Below are 18,873 nucleotides of genomic sequence, written 5' to 3'. Positions count from 1 at the left end.
TGCTCATCAGTAGGTACACCTGGCTACTATACCTCTCCTTCTCCCACAACCTCTTTACTGACGTCGTTCACCACTAAGTGCAGGAGCCTGTGGGCACATTCTCTACTCACTGACTGTTGGCTGGGCCTGGCTTGTAAACACCAATACAGTGGGCACAGCACTGTGAGTTTGTGATTGCCATGGCCTTGCCATGCTTAGAAGACCTCAGTTTGCAATCCTTTCCTTAGCTTTCAGATCATCCATTCATTCAGCCCCCACTTCCAAAACTATTTTTTGAACTTTAAAAGGGTGCTGTAACTGTCTTTAATCAGACAATATTCTTAGTGTCTTGTGGAGTCATGGGTCTCTGCATTCACCTTCACTCACTACAGAGAAAAGCTTCTCTGACTAAGGGTGAGAGTGGCCCTTGCATGTGGGCATAAGTATAGATATTTAGAAGGTGGTTTGAATCTGTGCCATCTGAGCAGTAGGTTTCGCCCCCTCCCGGGGAGAAAAGTCTTCTCCAGTCATGGGGTTTTGATCAGATGCATAGCATTAGGCCTGGATTTTCTCTTGTGAGCACACATCCAATCTAGTCAGAAGCAGTTGTTTATCCCCCATAAGAGCTGACCACTATTGTGCCAATGGGCACATCTTGACTGACAGGCTGGTTTCATGGTTCGTAGAGTCCACAGCTGGGTAAGATCACTAATGCTTTTACTCTTTCAACAGACCTCAGGACTCTCCAGCACCCCTGAAAGCTAGTCAGCAGGGAGCAGGCTCAAGCTCCTTATTTTGCATCCAAGGCATGTGATGCCTGTAGCAGTAGGGCCTCACCATCTAGTTTTTGTGAGCAACCAAGAGGGATGCCAAGAACCTGTTTCCCACACTTGGTAATAGGGTTTTTGTTTAGTGACTCATTATTTCCAAGAATGGCCCTATCTGGTCTTGGACAGTATTTGCCAAATATTTTATGCTTTTTTTATTGTGTTACCAGATTGTGGTTTTTCATACCTCCCTTGTTTTGACTATTTCTTCCCCCACCCTCTTGTCTCTCCCACCTTCGTTTGAACCTGTGCGCCCCAAGTTTCCCACCCTTTCCATGCTCATATATGTTCCTTCCGCCCTTCTTCCTTAAGGTGCCCTGCCCTGTGCAATGTCTCCTCTCTAGTTTTCTGCTTTCTAGAGGTTCTCCACATTAAACACATGGAACTGAGGAGTGGGGGGAAGCTAGGACATACATGTGGGAGAGAATATGCAGTGTTTGTCTTTTTGTCCCTGGGTTATTACCTCAGTACAAAATTTCAAGTTTCATTGACTTTCATTCCAATCTCATGATGTCAGTTTTGTGTCTAGCAGGATAAAATTCCATTTGGTGTGTATGCTCTGTTTTCTTTACCCGTTCATCTGTTGATGAGCAACATTACCAAATGGGCCTGAGAACCCTGGGTGTTAAGGGGGAAAGAATGAAATTCAATCCCTACACCTTAGGCTGTCCAAAACTCAACTCCAAATGGTAGGGTTTCCCCCATTCTTTATTTTCAGATATACTCTTTATTCTGCTTGTGAATCTTCATTTGAATCAACATTGTTGATCCCCCACATCACAAATCTGTGAACTTTTATTTGCCAAAGGTGGTCCACTTATGTTTATTGTAATCTTTGATGTAGTTGGGCTTAAATTTATCCTTATTTGATGACTTACTTGGTGTATTTTTTTTTTGAGAATCCCTTGTCTAATTTCCCTTTCCTTGCCTCTTTCTTTCTTTCTTTCTTTCTTTTTTTCTTTCTTTCTTTTTTGAATTTTCCCTTCATTCCTCAATTTATTTAAAATGTATACATCTTACTTGTATAAATGTAGCAAAGACTTTTAAGATGTAAGAAAAATACTAAAATTTGTGACTTTGGAGTTATTTAGTGTCTACTCTCTGTTCTAATTGATTCAAGAATTCTCAACATGATTCATTCTCTCTCTCTCTCTCTCTCTCTCTCTCTCTCTCTCTCTCTCTGCCTTCTTGTACTTCTTGCACTAGTCCAGCCAAGCCTTATGATGAAGTACTGTTGAGGTTATCGAGGTTAATGCCTTGATTATTTGCCTCAGGTGATAAAAGTTGCAATGTCTACATATCTCTAACTGGGTACAAAAACTGCTGCACTATTAGTGATACAAATCATTGCCTCTTTTTGTTTGTTTATTTTATTTTGTTTTGAGGCACAGTCTCTCTACATAACTCTGACCTGGAACTTACAATGCAGACTAGGCTGGCCTCAAACTTACAGAGATCCCTCTATTTCTGTCTCTGGAGGGCTAACCACACCCAGCCACATCACTTCTTATTAACTTTATAAAATATTCCTTGCCATTTTGTTATCTCTGATTAACTTTTCTGTGTACATATAGTTGTTCCTTGAAGTGTCTGGTGAGAATTTTTTTCAAACCTGAGTTTATTGCTGTTTTAACTATACCTTTTTTCTCATTCAATACTCACTAAATGTTTTTTTATGCTGGTTAAATATTGATCATACAGTAACTTCAAAGCCATGCTTACCTTTTTACTGATAGCCCTGTTATAAGAGTTTTAGTTCCACTGTCCATTAAACTCCATGCTTCTCTTTCTTGGTTTCATCTTTTGTGAACTGTGACTTTAGGATTTGTACTCATGTTTTTATTTGAGAAACCTGCCAGCTTATTCTATTTCGTTCACTTGCTTCTGTTGATTGGATCAAAAAAGCCATGGTATAATTATATTTTCATTAAAATAAAACTGTTAAGAAAAAAAGCCATGGTTATAACCTTAGGTTTAATTGCATTTTTCTGATGACTAGGGATGCTGAATGCAGTTATAAATATTTGTTGGCCATTTGTAATTGTACATTGTCGCTTTTGTAGATGTTGGCCGAGTCTTTGCTTGGCCCTTCTAATTCAGTGACCTCATTCTCATCTGTCCTTTCTGTTTTTATAAAATTAAGTCTCACCTTACCTTTCTCATGTATATGTAAAGGTTTCTGCTATTTTAATCTAATAGTTTTCTCATGGGTTTAGGGTCATTTCTCTGAAATTTTACTCCCAATTGCATTATACTATTCAAGACTCCTCAAAATGTCTGGTTAGATAATTCTTTTTTCAAGATCATGAACTGTTAGTTTTGAAGAATGTATCTTTAGTCACTGTGTTGTGTTTGGTGTGGGCTGGGGACAAGAGATCATATTTAGTATTTTCATTTTTAATTAATTGCTACAGTAGGAATGCAAGTCATGGGCTTTTTTGTGACCTGTCATTCATCTGTATCATTGTACTTTCTGTATTTGACCTCCCTGCTCTTCTCCCCTGCAACCTCAGTGTACAACTTTCTCCCTGTAAGTAGTTTCTCCTCTGCTTTCACATCTGTGTGACCAAGTCTAGATTATGCATATGAGGGGACATATGGGGCATTGTGTTTTCTTCTTTCTCTCTTTGCCCTCCCCCATTTATTCCCTTTCCTTCCTCATCATAGTCTCTCTTATTTCATATCTGTATATGTCCTACATATGGGCTCACACATACACACATAAGTATGTGTCCATATATGACAGAAAATATGGTTCATGTATTTGAGTCTGACTTGTGCTGCTTATGTTATCATTTTTATTTTTACATCAGATTTATCATGTTAATGAAAATCTCTATTAGTTTTCCTGAAGGTGCTATATATTTCACCTTCTTTATGGCTGAATAAAACTCCACTGTGTGTATGGACCATATTCTCATCAAATTAATCCTTCTTTATTATCTGGGTTAATCCTCTACCACATAGCTTTTCTCCCATCCTGTCGGCCATCTCGCCACTCTGATGCTCGTTCCCTTTGCGGTGCAGACACTCCTCGATTTCATTGGTCAGTCCTTAACAATTTTATGACCTGTGAGAATTCAAGGTTAGAATGATCAGTTATCTGTAAATAGTTTACGTTATCTATGTGATTTACTGATGAAATATGTTGGAGGAGTACTTTCGGACTAAGTGTTACACAGTCATGATGTTGTAGAGGAACATAGTATTCCCAGCATCAGCAGCTGTATAATACATGTAGTAACTACAGTCTCATTATAACTAGAAAGTCATAATTAAGATGACCATTCTAATAGAACTTTGTGGGTAGTCAAATGTGATTTTTGTTCAAGTTTCATATATCACAAAATTTTCTTTTGGTCCCTCCCCTACTGCTGAAACAAAGTAATCATTATTCTACCTCAATGGGATGTATAAAAATATAGGATAGAGTATGTTTGATCTGCATATACCAGTTTATTAATCTATAATTTAGAATATTATGCCAAATGTGGAAAATGTTCATAACACATTGAATGTGAGAACACAGGTCATAAAGCATGTACATTGAATGTCACGACATCTCTATAAACAAACAATTTCCAGCCAGATAGCCTTGGGTGATTCTATATCAAAATATTTACAGTGCTACCTTGGTTAGATTATGGGCAAATATAATTCTCTGTGTGTTTGTATATTCTGAATTTGTACAATGATTGTTTACTGCCTTGTTTTAAAAATATTCTGATATCAGAAAATGTTACTTACTCATTGTCAACAAATTGGTACTGAAACAATGTTTTGTTTTCCCGCTGTTCTGTGTTTAGCCAACAAGTCCCAAGTTTGGAAAAGCTGACTCCTATGAAAAACTGGAGAAACTAGGAGAAGGATCTTATGCAACAGTCTACAAAGGGAAAAGCAAGTAAGTTAAATATTTTAAAGAACAAGTCATATGTGCAGGGTATCTGTTCTCTTAATAGTAAATAGCAGCATAGTTAAAAAATTCAAATTTACTACAGGGTAAATTTTCCTGCTATTTGGTTTCCTGACTTTTGTGACCTTGCTTTAAACAAGTCTAAAAGCTAATGGAAGTGGTTTTCTTCACATAGCTTACTTTTTCTCAATGGACCTAGAATCCTCAAATGAGAATTATTTCCCAGGTAAATGAGGCAGTTAATTTCTCATGGTGGTTTACCATTTATTATTTTTTTCATTTTCCCCATTTATTGAAAATAGGTTATTTTCTCATACAATATATGCTGACTATATACACTCGAAGGACCCACAGAACACTGAGTTAAACTCTGTACTATATGCACAGATAACTTGGTGCAGACCTCTGTAGGCCCTGTGCCTGCTGCTGCCCTGTCTCTGTGAGCTCATGTGTGCTTTGCTTAGTTGATTCAGCAGGTCTGTTCTGCAGATGGCCTCCATTCTCTCTGGCCTTACACTTTTTCTAACTCTTTGCCTCCTCTTGCCCAGGTTTCTCTGAGCTCTGAGGGGAGGGATTTAATGGAGACATCCCATTTAGATTCTGTCTCTAATAATGTCTTTCTCTGCACCTTTTCCTGTCTGCTGTCAAGGAAGCCTCTCTGATGATGACTGAATGAGACTCTGGTCTATGAGTATAGCAGAATAGCATTAGGAGTTATTTTATTGAGTTTTTTTTTTTTTTTTTTTTTTTTTTAGATCAGTAGTGTTTTGTTTTACCCTAGGTCTCTGTGCACTCTAGTCTCTGATTCTTGATCACCCAACAGTATCAGGGATTGTCTAATGCAGTAGGCCTTAGTCAAACCAGACATTGATTGCTACTCCTAAAAGTTTGGGGCTACTGTTGCCCTAGCGTATCTGGTCGCATTGTAGGTCAAAGGTTTTATGTCGGGCTTGGTGTTCATGCTTCTCTTTTGTAAACCTTCAGAGTGTCTTCTTGCATCAAAGACCCTAGAATGTAGGGGTGAAGGCTCCCGGTAGGTAGCAGCTGGACTTCTCCATATTCAGTGAGTTGTATGGATGTTGTATTCTGCAGTGAGACCCCACTGTCAGTGTGCAGAGAGGAATCCATTGTCTTAGCATCAGCCTGGATTGTTTGGGGATTTTTATGTGATCCCCTTGTGTAGTATGGAACAACGGGCTGCTTCCCTGCCGCCCCAGCTCCTGGCCGCCTGGCTAGCTTATGCCCTGAAATAATTACATGGAAACTGTATTCTTTTAAACACTGCTTGGCCCATTAGCTCTAGCCTCTTACTGGCTAGCTCTCACATCTTGCTTTAACCCATTTCTAATAATGTGTGTAGCCCCACATGGTGTGGCTTACCAGGAAAGATCTTAACCTGCGTCTGTCTGGAGTGGGAGAATCATGGCGACTACAGATTATAGTGTAGTTATCATATACTTAATGACTAATATCCATATGGAAGAGAATATATTTCATATTTACCTTTCTGGGTCTGGATGACCTCTGTATGAGTTTTTCTAGTTCCATCCATTTGCCTGCAGACTTTATGATATCATTATTTTAACATCTGAGTTCATTGTGTAAATGTGCCACATTTTCTTTATCCGTTCTTTGGTTGAAGGACTTCTAGGGTTTCGAATAAATATAAGTGATCTAAATTCAAACATATTGTCATTGTTGACATCCTTTTGTATTCAACATCTACTCCACCTTTCCCAAATCTTTTAGTTTGAAATTGTAAGCTTTTATTTTACTCCTTTTACCTGTCTCCTTTGGCATAAAGTTCCACATATAGAAGCACCTTTTCCTCTTTCCCACAGTTCTCCTCCTCTATTACTTTCTTAAGATTTAATGACAGATTGTGTTCGTGTGTGTGCGTGTGTGTGTGCGCAACTGGGGAGGGGCAGGGGGGAGTGCCAGTATCTTTATTAGGACAACTTGCAGGAGTTTGGGTAATAGATACTTGTTTTTGTTTAGGGTGCCTCAAAGGCAGCTACATCGCCATAAGGCCCTCCCTCCCTCAGCCTTGGAGGTTCCTGAAAGATGCCTGTCTGGAGATCTCAGGCAGACTAGCAGTCAGCTGGGCAGCTCAGCTTCCTCTGTCCTATGACTGTTCACTGCTTTCATTATTTTGCGGAGGAGCCTTGTGAAGCAGTTTTTAGTCCCCGAATCTCGTGAGCCTGCCTCTTCATCCAGAAGAGAATGTTTCAATTCGAATGAATTTTCCACACAAATATTAGTGACTGAATAATGATACTTTGATTTTCTCAAATTTCACAGTGATTTTACATTAGAATTTTTTGTTTTATTTTATTGAAAAGTTTTTCCTATAATATAACCGGATTACTCTTCCCCTCCCTTTGTTCCACCCAAGTCCTCCCACCTTCCCTTCTATTTGGATCTACTCCATTTCTGTGTCTCACCAGAAAATGAACAGGCTTCTAGAAGATAATAATAAAATAAAACATACACCCCCCCCAAAAAAAATCAACAGCAACAATGACAACGAAAAACAAAACAAAACAAAAAATCCAGACCACCACACCTGAATAGGACAAAACAAACCGAAGGAGAAGAGCCTCAGAAAAGGCACAGGAAACATAGACACAGACCCACTCAATAGCATACCAAGGAGTCCAATAAAAGCTACAAATCAGAAACCATAATATATGCGTAAGGACCTGTAGGGTAAAAAAGCAGAGAAAATGTAAAAAGATAAAATTAAATAGAAAGGAGGAAAGGAGAGCAGGGGGAGAGAGAGAGAGAGAGAGAGAAGAGAGAAGAGAGAGAGAGAGAGAGAGAGAGAGAGAGAGAGAGAGAGAACGATGGCCTTAAGTTAGCTTCTCTGTTGTCTATCTGATGTGGAGCATGAGGCCTACCCTTAAGAGTGATTTCTTTCCCTAATGAGATTCCCGTGGAGAAACCTAAATCTTCATTCACAAGTGGTTATTCATAATCTTCTGGGTTAGGGATGCAGGCATGTGTCCACTTCTCCTCTCAGCTCTCGGACCCCATCTGGTGCAGACCTGTTCAGGCCCTGTGCCTGCTGAGCTTATATGTGTGTCCATCTTGTTGTCTTAGAGGGCCTGGTTTTCCTGCTGACTTCCATTACCTCGGGGTCCTGCACTTTTTCTGCCTACACTTCTGTGGGGTTTTCTGAGAAGAGGGATATGATGGAGACATCTGTTTTGGGTTAGCATGTTCCAAGGTCTCTCGCTTTCTGCAAAATATCCGTATATTTGTTCTCATCTGTTGTAGGAAGAAACTTCTCTGGTTCTCTGGTGAAGGCTGAGCCAGGCACTGATCTATGGGGGTAGCAGAATGCCATTTTGAGTCATTTTATTGTTGCGTTTTTGTTTTGTTTTGCTTTGTTTTTTAAAGATCTGGTTTTACCATAGGTGCTTAGGCTATCTAGTCTCTGGTTCTTGGTCACCCAAAGTGGTGTAAGGTGTGGGTTGCAGCTCGTGGGGGTGGGGCCTCAGGAAAAAGCAGATACTGATTTGTTACTCCCACAAGCTTTGGGCCACAATTGCACTAGCAGATCTTGTAGACAGGCCATCATAGTAGATGGAAGATTTGTAGCTGAGATCGTGTTTACATGTCTTCAGTGGTAGTGTGTGGAGTTCCTTCTTATAATCAAGATGCTGGGCTGCGGTCATGAAGGCCCTAGGTGGGCCCCAGCTCGACTGCTCTCTGTTCAGTGAGTTGTGGAAGTGTTGTTTCAGGAATGGGACTGTGCTGTCAGTTTGTAGAGAGCAACCTACAATTTTAGCAACAGCCTGGGTTGTTTGGGGGTTCCGATGGGACCCCTTTTACCAACAACTCCATTAGATATAATCCATTCCCAGATAGCTAGTGGGCGCTACGTCTTGCCCATTGTTTGGTGATTTAATTTGATTGCTTTCATATTTATATGTGGTGGTTTAAAAGAGAATGTTCCCCATAGGCTGATAGGGAGTGGCACTGTTAGGAGGTGTGGTTTTGTTGAAGTGGGTGTGGTGTTGATGGAGGAAGTGTGTCTCAGTCTCTTTCTGCTGCCTTTGGATCTGGATGTAGAACTCCCAGTAGCCTCCCCAGCACCATGTGTCCCTCCCCAGCACCGTGTGTCCCTGCATGCTTCCCACCATCATGACTATGGACTAAGCCTCTGAGCTATAAGACAGCCCCAATTCAGCATTTTCCTTTGTAGAGTGCCACCATCGTGTCTCTTCCCAGGAGTGGAAACCCTAACTATGACAAGGGATATATTTTAGAAAAGCTTCTGCTGTTTTTGGTTTCCATACCACCCCTCACATGGCCCTTAGTTGTAGCTGTCTCTCCCTCGTTGGTCTTAGTTAATCAAAACCCACTGACAGAGTTAGGGGTTAAAGCTGAAGATCAGAGAATCAGAGTAGTAAGCCACTAGAGAGACCTTTTACCTCTACCAATGTTCAGACCGAAGGGGCGATCTCCAGACTGCTGAGACTGTACTCACCAAACCTCAGGACCCACACTCCAGTGAGTTTCTGTCTCTTCCCCTTTATGTTCCTCCTCTGCCCAGCCATATCACTCCTGTCTCCACCTCCCTAGTGCTAGGATTAAAGGTGTGTGACTCCCAAATCCTGGGATTAAAGTGTAACCACCACTACCTGGATCTGTTTCTGTATCATCTTGTGTAACCCAGGATAGCCTTGAACTCACAGAGATTCCTCTGCCTCTGTCTCCCGAGTCCTGGGATTACAGGTATGTGCCACCATTCCCTGGCCTCTAGTAGCTTGGTTTTGCAATGTGATCTTCAGGCAAGCTTTCTTTATTAAAATACAAATAAAATATCTCTACATCCCTCCCCTTCCCTGCTTAATTCTCCTGTTCAGCCTGCCCATCTATCCATAACTATCAATTTTATTTTCCTTTCCTAATAAGATCTGTTTATTCCTACTAGTCCCTTACTCTATACCTAACCTCTGTGGTTCTATGGATTTAGCTTGCATATCATTGATTTAATAATTAATACCCATGAACAAGTGAATATATATCGTATTTGTTTTTCTGAGGCTGTATTGCCTCACATAGGGTGATTTTTTTTTTTAGTTCCAACCATTTACCAGCAAATATCATTTAAAATAATGGCTTAGTACCATTATATTGTATAAATGTACCATATTTTTCTGTCCATTCCTCTGTTGAGGGACATTTAGGTTGTTTCCAATTTCTGAGTACTATGAATTGAGCAGAAAGGAACACGGTTTACCAAGTGTGTCTTTGGTAGGATGAAATGTCCTTAGGGTATATGCCCAAGAGTTATGTAGCTGGATATTGAGGTAATTCAAGTCCCATCTCGCTGAGGAACTGCTCCACTGAGTTCCATATGACTGTATAAGTTTGCACTCCTACCAGCAATGGAAGAGTGCTTCCCTTACTCCACATCCTTGCTGTATTATTGAGCTGTCACCCGTGTTACGTTTTTCTACCAATTTTTGTGGGCATAAGATGAAATCTGAAACTATTTTTAATTTTCATTTTCCTGATGGCTAAGGATGTTGAACATTTCTTTAAGTGTTTCTCAGCCATTTGAGTTTCCCTTTTGAGAATTCTCCGTTTAGATCTGTGCCCCATTTTTTTTATTGCATTGCTTTCTTGATATCTACTTTTTTACTGTATTTTTGATATTAGCCCTTGTATTTGTTGGATTTGTGTGTCAAACTGTCAGAAGCTAGAGTCATCAGAAAAGGAGTCCCAGTTGAGGAAATGCCTCTCTGAGATCCAGCTGTAGGACATTTTCTAATTAGTGACCGCCGGAGAAGGGCCTACTCCATTGTGGGCTGGTGGTCCTGGGTTCTGTAAGAAAGCACGTCAGTAAGCCATCCTCCATGGCTTTGGCATCTGCTCCTGCCTTCAGGATTCTGCCCTCTTTGAGTTCTTGTCCTGACTTCCTTCAGTGATGAACAGCACTGTGGAAGTATAGGCTGAGTAAACCCTTTCCTCCTCAACTTGCTTTTTGGACATGGTGTTTCCCTGCAGCAATAGAAACCCTGACTAAGACAGCCTTCTATTGGATGTGTGGTTGGTAAATATCTTTTCCCATTCTGTAGGCTGCTGTTCTGTCTGAGTGATGGTTTCGCCATGTCAGTTTCTTGATGTCCTATTTATCAATTGTTGATCTTAGTGCCTGTGTTAATAGTTTCTGTTCAGAAGTCTTTTCCTTTGCTAATGAGTTCAAAGATATTCCTTACTTTCTCCTCTCTGTAGTTCATTGTATCTAGTTTTATATTGAGTTCTTTGATCCATTTGGAGTTGAGTTTTGTGCAGGGTGATAAATACACATCTATTTTGAATCTTCTACATACAGCTTTTTTGGGGGGTCTTTATGTGGTTTGAATAGCCGAGGAATTGGCCTCCTACAGTGAACTGGGCAGTGTTCCTTCTGTTTTGAGTAATATTGGCAATATCTCTTTGAAAAGTCTGGTAGAAATCTATGCCAAAACCATCTGGCCCTGGACTCTTTTTGTTTGGGAGAATTTTATTGGCTGCTTCTGTTTCACTAGGGGTTTTAGGTCTGTTTAAATTGCTTATTTGACCTTGATTTAACTTTTGTAGGTGGTTGTATATTAAGAAAACTATTCTTTTCTTTTAGATTTTCCAGTTTGCTGGAGCACAGGTTTTTCCAGATTTGGATTTTTAAAAAGCCTTCCCAGACATATTTCTCCCACACTTTCCCATCTCTGAATGTTAGGAAGAGACTGTATTCAGTGACAAGAAGCTTATAGGAAGCTTCTGTTTTAGGAGTAACCCAAGGCAAAAACCTTGTTTCACCTTAATAACCCTACCAAATGATACTAAAAATAATTTTGAAACCATCCCTGTTATAATGTCTTTATAAAATCTATGACAGAAAATTGAAACAGAACATGTAATGGAAAATTTAGATCTAATTTGGGTAAAAGTATGTGTATTCATTTTTCTTCAGGGTTTTTAAATAAAGAGGATTAAGTATTTCTTATGAAGATTATGTGCTAAGAAATGCAGAAATATACTGTTAAGGGTAGTAATTGTGCTAACTGTGAGTGGTATTAAAGGGTTTATTTTTTTCAATATGGAGTCACATGATAGGGCATGGAAAAAAGTAGAGCCAGGGAACTATACTATTAATGACTTAACCAGGCAGCCTGAAGCATGGAAGGTTAGAGTAATGCTTTGTATAGCCAACCTAGTTTTTGCAGAGGTTGTGTTATGTGAGTTCTAATTGGCCTTAGCAATCACAACCTGGAGCCAGATATTGGGGTAAATGCTGAAAGATCAGAAAGAGAAAGGAGCAAGGCACAGCCCACTGTTACCTTGCTAATCACTCCGATGAAAAAGGGCTGAACTCCTGTCTCCTCCCTCCTTATATTCCTCTCTCTGCCCAGCCATGTCTCTTCCTCTCTGTCTGCCCTCTGGTCTTCAGACAAGCTTTATTTGTTGAAGTACAGACAAGATATCACTTCAAGGTTGTATCCCAAGGTTTTTATTCTTTCCTAAAGAAAATTAGTAGTAGTCATCATATAAAACTATTTTACATTTAAGACCAATAATGAGATGCTAACTAGCCATTATGAAGCAATTACTTGGTATACACCACACTACTTATTTTTATCTTATTTACCTCTTGCAATGGTCTACATGATACCTGCATCACAAGCATCTCCATCTCACCCGTCAGCAGTCCTGCTGCATGGACTTTCATCAACTTTTTGTGCTCACACATGTTGTTAGTAGCAACACATGTTGAGCTCATGTCTTCTTGGCTGTAAGACATTTTGTTTTTCCTAATCACGACACCATTCCTTCTTATTATACAAGCTGTAAAGCCTTGGAAAGATTCGGTCCTTGTTGAATAATCCAGATGGTACTCACATATGCCTGACTTGTTTCAATTGTGATTCAGACAAAAGCAAACATACTATTTGATGGTATGGAAGCAAGCTCTTAGAACAGCCTGCCCACAAAAGATGCCTTCAGCTAATGTGCAGGTGAATAACTTACTAAATGTTTAATGTGCCGATTTATTTCAAAATCCTAGAGATTATTGAACATTTTCCCATTTATTGTTCCTGAATATAAAAAAGACATCACCAGTTCCTTTACTTTTTGAGAAGGATGATTCTGGACAGTTGATAGCTTCTGTTCCAGCAGTTTTTAAATTATCTTATCAGTGTTCTTGAGAAGTCTCGAGACTACTGGTCACAGGTAGAATTTAATTTCCTCCAGCAGGAGATGAAAGCTGTTGCTCCCTCACCAAATTTAAGAAGTGATAGGCTGCCTGGCTCCTTTCCTTTTATGTAACAAGGTCTGGATAAGACAACAGCTATGCACTTGTCCTACAGGAGAATTTAAGAGTTGAGTTCTTTTGGTGCGTTCCTAGAGTGGTACCCAATTAAAGGAGCCTTTTAAACCTCAGGAGCTTGTTTCTGCACTCTTCAGCATTCTCTCCTAAAGCTGAGTAGCCCTGACTCTACCTTGGAACTTTTCTGTTTAGCCTTCTCCTCAGTTCTTCATCATCTTCCAGAAAAGCTGCTTGGACCTTGAGATTCCCGTGATTCTCCATCTGTGAGGATTTCACACACATGTTCATTGTGCTGATATATGGGTTTCATGTTTAAACTTTACCACCAGCCTGATTGTGGTTGCTGGCCACGGCTGGCAAAACAGAGAAGCACCCATTTGGTGGCTTAAACATGAGACTTTTGTTGGGTCTTTATTCCAGTGTGGAGCGGGACGTGAAAGGTCAAGGGACGGCAGTTTGCTCCTTCCCGGTCTTCTGAGGGGAGTGTGCTCCATTCCTCCCTCTAGCCTTGGAGGGTTGGTGATCTTGTGGTTTCTCCCTTGTGCATTCATCCCACTGGAAACAGTCTGCTTTAATCTCCACAGTGTGCTTAGTATGCTTGTCTGCCTCTGCCAGTGTTTCTTCTGAGTCGGGACATAGATCCTATGGAATGAATGTCCTTCTTAGTGACTTCACTTTATCCTGATGGCTCTTTGATGACTGGTTTTTGTTTCACTCTTCCTCTTTGTGTGTGTGTACATATATGTATCCATGGATGACTATCCGCTGCATATGTATATGTAGGTTAGAGGGCAATATCAAATATTTTTCTCCATTGTTGCTCTTCTTAATTTGAAGACAGGGTCTCTCACTGAACCTGGAGCCTTCCGTTTAGGCTAGAGTAGCTTGCCAGTAAGCTCCTGGGATCACCTGTCCTTGTGTTACCAACTCTGGCATTACAGTTGTGTGCCTCTGTTCCCAGCTTTTCCATTGGTGCTGAGGATCCAGACTCAATCCTCATGCTTGTATACCAGGCATTTAAACAATGAGCGATCTTCCCAATCCCCAAGACCATGTGGTCATATAATGTCCCTTTCTAAGTTTAGGCATGGTGAGAATGGAAACATATATTTTCTTGGAGGACGCTGTTTAGTCCTTAACAGTTACTCATTTTCAGTCTTCCAACTTGGCGGTGCATTCACAACAGTCTTCTTTTAAGATATAAAAACAAAATATAACTCAATAAAACATACAAAGACAAAACAAAATCCACCACATCAAAGTTGAACAAGGCACACTAACAGAAGGAAAAGAGTCCAAGAGAAGGCACAAGAACCACACATTGGGAAGTTCATAGAAATAGTAAGCTGAAATCTATACAGAATATATAGAGGACTTGGTGCAGAGCGGAGTCAGCCCTGTGAGTCATATGAGCCTTGACAGTTGACTCAGAGGCCTCATCTGCCTGCTTACCCCCATCTCCTCTGGCTCTTAAAGTCTCTCAGCCTTCATTCTGTGAGTTTCTTTGAGCTCTGAGGGGAAAGTCTGGAACTTACTCTGTGGACCAGGTGCCCTTGAACTTTCAGTAGTCCTTCTGGCTTTGTGCTCCCAAATGCTGGGGATTTCAGGTGGGCACACTTTCCCAGGCCAGGATTTGATGTACATTTTATAATATAATGTATTTGTTTATTTGTTGGTGTGTGTGTGCCCAGAGGAGGTGGGGTCGGGCACATATGCCGTGGTGTGTCTGTGGACAACAACTTGTGGGAGAGGGTTCACTCCTTCCACTCTGTGGGTCCTGAAGATGAAACTCAGCCAGGCTTGGTGACTACGGACTTTACCTATTTTGCTAGCCCTTGTTAATATTTTTGAAGTTTAGCCAACCAGTGTTTATTTATTTATAATTATCCCCCTTAATGATGCATTGGTTAATTTACTCTTTGCTATGGCAAGACAAGGGACACAGCAGCTTGGGGAAGGGTGCACCTGTCTGGCTCACAGCTCAACACAGGTGACAGTTGGGAGGCAGAGAGCAGTGAGTGCTGCTGGCGGTATTGTTCCCTTTTCCCTTAGTGTTGGGTGCAAACCTGCAGGATGGTGTTGTCTATGTTTTGGGTGGGCCTCCCCATCCCAGTCCCAGAAAGACTCTCAGAAATACTTACTCAGAGCCATGCCTTTTAGACACTTCCAGGTCCAGTCAAGATGATGTCAGCATGGTGGAGGAATATCCCGGCCAGCAGGATATGAACGGGGGGTTCCTGATAAACCTGGAGGAGAGGAATGAAAGGGCAAGAGACACAAAAAACGACAACAAGACAGGATTTCTGATCAAGCCGTGCTTTATTATTTCTCAGAAGCTGTTATATAGCAAATGGGCAAGGGGGTGGGGGGGAAGTCAGGTCTGCTGGAATTCAGGTCCAGAGAGTCCCTAGCTGGTAAGGAAAAACTGAGGGTCTGTGATTGTTGACTAACAAAAGAAATGCTAATTGTTTCTAAAGCCTGGGGCCCGCAGGTTTCACTAGGAGATAAGATACCAGCTTGATTAAATTTACCCTGCAGAGGGGATAAAGGTGAATATTTTACTTATCTTGTGAGCTTAAGATGGCTGTAAACAAAATACAGATCTCAAAAATACAGGTCTTTGCTTCCGGCTTCTCCACCCTTTTGAAGTATTAGAATGAGGCAAGTTGAAGCTCATCTGGTAGATGAGTGGGCATTAACCAGTGTGGGGGGGGGGGGGCGGGGGGGGACAGAGGCCCGATCCTCCCATGTCTAATTCGTGCGGGAATTTTCTTTCCAACTTGGTGGAAGAATTTTCTTTTCAGAGTTCCAGGTGTCCTTTTGGGGAGGAGAGGGTCTGGGTTTTTATGTCAGTACCTCTGCACATCAATCTCTATGCAATTAGGCATGTTCCTCAGGAGACCCAGAGACAGAATGCATGGTCCTCTCCCTGCAGTGCTTTGCCTCCCACCCCTTGCTGGTGCCCATGCCTGTCATGGACCGACACACATATCTCTGGGTTTTACGTGGCTCCAATAGGAGACTAACTCTCAAGAGGCTCTTCTAGCCCTCGATCAGCCAGATCAAGCCAGTGATAATGGAACAGAATGGGCTTGGATGCCAGAGTCCACCTGTTCATGAACAAACTTAGTGAGCCTATTAAGGGCCCACGGTCCAAAAGCCATCAATAATAAAAATCCTAAAAGAGGGTCCCAAAAGGGAAGGTAAGAGGGTGGTGACACAGGGGGAGGTGGAGAACCAGTTTTTGAAGCTCCTCTTGCTCTCTCTGTTTTTTTTTTCCTTCACTCTAATCCTTCTCTGACCTTAGCCATTCTATCTCTGACTGTTGTTCTTTTTTAAAAAATGCTCCAAGATCCCACAGCAGTAGGCAGCAGAAATGCTGTAGGTCCCAAATGGTGGTAGTGGGCCATGTGGTGGCAGGCAGCGGGCCCTGGGAGCAGCCAGTCCCAGGCAGAAATGGCTGCCGGTCCCAGAGCAGCGGCCCAAGCGGTGGTGGCGGCGGGCCATGTGTTGACAGGCAGCAGGGCCCTGGGAGCAGCCAGTCCCAGGCAGAGACGGCTGCTGGTCTCAGAGCAGTGGTGGCGGGCCATGTGGCAGCAGGCAGTGGGACCCAGGCAGAGACGGCTGCTGGTCCCCGAGCAATGGCTGGTACCAGGCAGGGAGACACATGGCCAGCGGGCAGAAGACAGAAACATGGATAGACACGACATGCAGGGTGAGGTTGAATGTTTATTCAGGGGGTTATGGAGGAGGAAGGGTGAAGGGGGGATAGAGGGGGGGAAAGAGAGAGAGAGAGAGAGAGAGAGAAGAGGGGAAAGAGACAGAGAAGGGGGGAAGCAGAGAAGTGGGGAGAGAGGCAGAAGCAGAAGCGAAGCTGCCTCTCCGAGAGGAAGATGGAAAAGAGAGTGAGCTCAGGCCGGAAGCTGAAGATCAGCCTGCCTCAGCGGATGGGAAGGGGAATGGGTGTGGTTTGTCTCTTAAAGGGACCAAAACCATAACATTCCCAGGTCTTCCTTATAATAAAAAGCACACATGTCAAGGAAGCAGAAAAGGAAGGGCCCAAGATGGCAGTGGGCAGGTCAGAGGTAATGGGAGTGGGCGTGGCTTGTCCCTTAAAGCGACAGGAAAGCACAACATTCCCAGGTCTTCCTTATAATAAAAAGCAGGAGACCAGGCACCACAGCCCAAAGGAACTAGGGCGGCGAACTCTTAAGACTGCTTCCAGCTGATTGTGGGCGTCGTCTTTGGGGGGGGGGGCGCGAGAGAAGGCTGGGTGCTGGTCACATCCTAGCATAGCTGGTCTCTTTGCTTCTGACCGATGTGTGTGGCATGGGAATGTCTGGTGTCCCTAAGGTATTGGCAGAACAAAGAAAAAAGTTAAGGGAAAAAAAATTTTTTTAGGACCAGGGAATTGAGGGGGATGTATCTGACCTGTTTAAGGTGGATTCTTTAATTCGGCTCCCTGGAACTCACGAGAACTCCTTGGGGCTTGTGAAAACAGAAGTTTTAGACATATAATGACTGTAACATAAGAGATAAATTTGGTTTGAAATTTGTTTGGTGAGGTCACCTTGCAAAACCTCTCACCAGTTTAAAATATATGTATTATTATGTATAGAAAGAGTGAACAGAAATTGGGCAAGTAGACAACTCTGATGGGCCCTATCAGAGACATGCCATTGCTCAAAACACATGTAACAGAGTTAACAGGAGGATTTTAGTGAAAACCGGGTGAGAAGGCAGGGTAAAACCGGGAGTAAAACCGGGAGAGTGTGGTCACGTGGTCTGGCCCTCAGCCAAGATGGTGGAAAAAGTCACCTGACCCATCTGGCCTTCAGCCAAGATGGCGACCACCACGTGTAGTCTGCTCTGTTAGAGAGCCTGCCATGCCACAATAAAAGCCGCACAGGGAAAGGGCAAAAGGCTGGAACCGAAAAACGGCTGTGTAAGTGTAAGGCATTAAAGCATGAGGCCGGAGTGATAGGTCTGGATGGCTTGACTCCCATGGTGAAGGCCGTGCAAACACCCCAAAAACCGTGGCACCTCAAGCCTACAACGAGAACGGCTCCCTGTTAAGGCGAGATGCAGATGGCACGAACCTCCGGGCCCTATGAAAAGGAGTCCGATTCCATAGGTGGGGGGCTATAACCTAGCTGAATCGACTCGCAGGCAAGAGGGATCCAGCCTAGGTCAGGCCGCACCATAGCGGCAGTTACACCGAAAAGAAGGAAGAAAAAGAATGAAAAAAGAAAAAGAGAAAGGCTGGAGGCCCCGGGCCTCCAGGAACAGGTGGGCTGAGGGGCTGCCTAAGGCCAGCCATCTCAGACACAGGCTTAGCACAGGAGACAAGCCGGATTGAATGCCAGCGAAGGGAACAACCGAGGCCCTGAAAGCCCGCGGTTGGAGGTCCCCCCATCCCTAAAAACCGTTGGAGGTCCCCCCATCCCTAAAAACCGTGAAGGGTTGACGGGAGCTCAACGGTCAATCCCTTGGGTTAAAAGAGATGGTTAAGCTGGCCGAGATGGGGACACTCACGATTAGTTGATTTGTTGTTTGGAGGAGCTGCGTCCAGGCAGATGGAACACGTGGTCGTACTCAGGTCCTGATTCTGCCTCGGAGGGAGCTGAGTCCTGGACGGCGCCAAAAGCCGGAACTCCTGCCCCAGGTGGAAGTTCGGGGCGGGCGAATCATCCGAGTCACGCAGCACCAATCTTATTCTCTCTCTTCCTCTCTCTCTTTCCCTTTCTTTCTTTCTCTCCTTGTTAATAAATTCTTATATGGCTATTTCCTGTGTTTATATGTCTGTTACTGCTGCCACCGCCACCGCCAGC

At 42.7% G+C, this 18,873-nt stretch overlaps 1 protein-coding gene across 8 annotated transcripts in view; it reads left to right on the top strand.

Annotated features, from left to right (window-relative positions):
- Positions 1 to 18,873, top strand: part of LOC121458907 (cyclin-dependent kinase 14) — a 530,655-nt gene that overhangs the window by 130,496 nt on the left and 381,286 nt on the right. For all 8 annotated transcript variants that reach the window (XR_005975885.1, XM_041668286.1, XM_041668287.1 and 5 more), the window contains one exon: positions 4,613 to 4,707. Coding sequence is in view for 7 of the 8 variants with exons in the window: in XM_041668286.1 (XP_041524220.1) it covers positions 4,613 to 4,707 (95 nt within the window). In the remaining variant the exon portion in view is untranslated. The remainder of the gene's footprint in view (positions 1 to 4,612; positions 4,708 to 18,873) is intronic.

This window comes from Microtus oregoni, unplaced genomic scaffold, assembly GCF_018167655.1.
Source record: "Microtus oregoni isolate MIOR12 unplaced genomic scaffold, Mior012 000018F_ref0000195, whole genome shotgun sequence".
Taxonomy (NCBI): domain Eukaryota; kingdom Metazoa; phylum Chordata; class Mammalia; order Rodentia; family Cricetidae; genus Microtus; species Microtus oregoni.
Note: the sequence above shows the minus strand (reverse complement) of the source record. Positions and strands in the feature narration are given on the sequence as shown.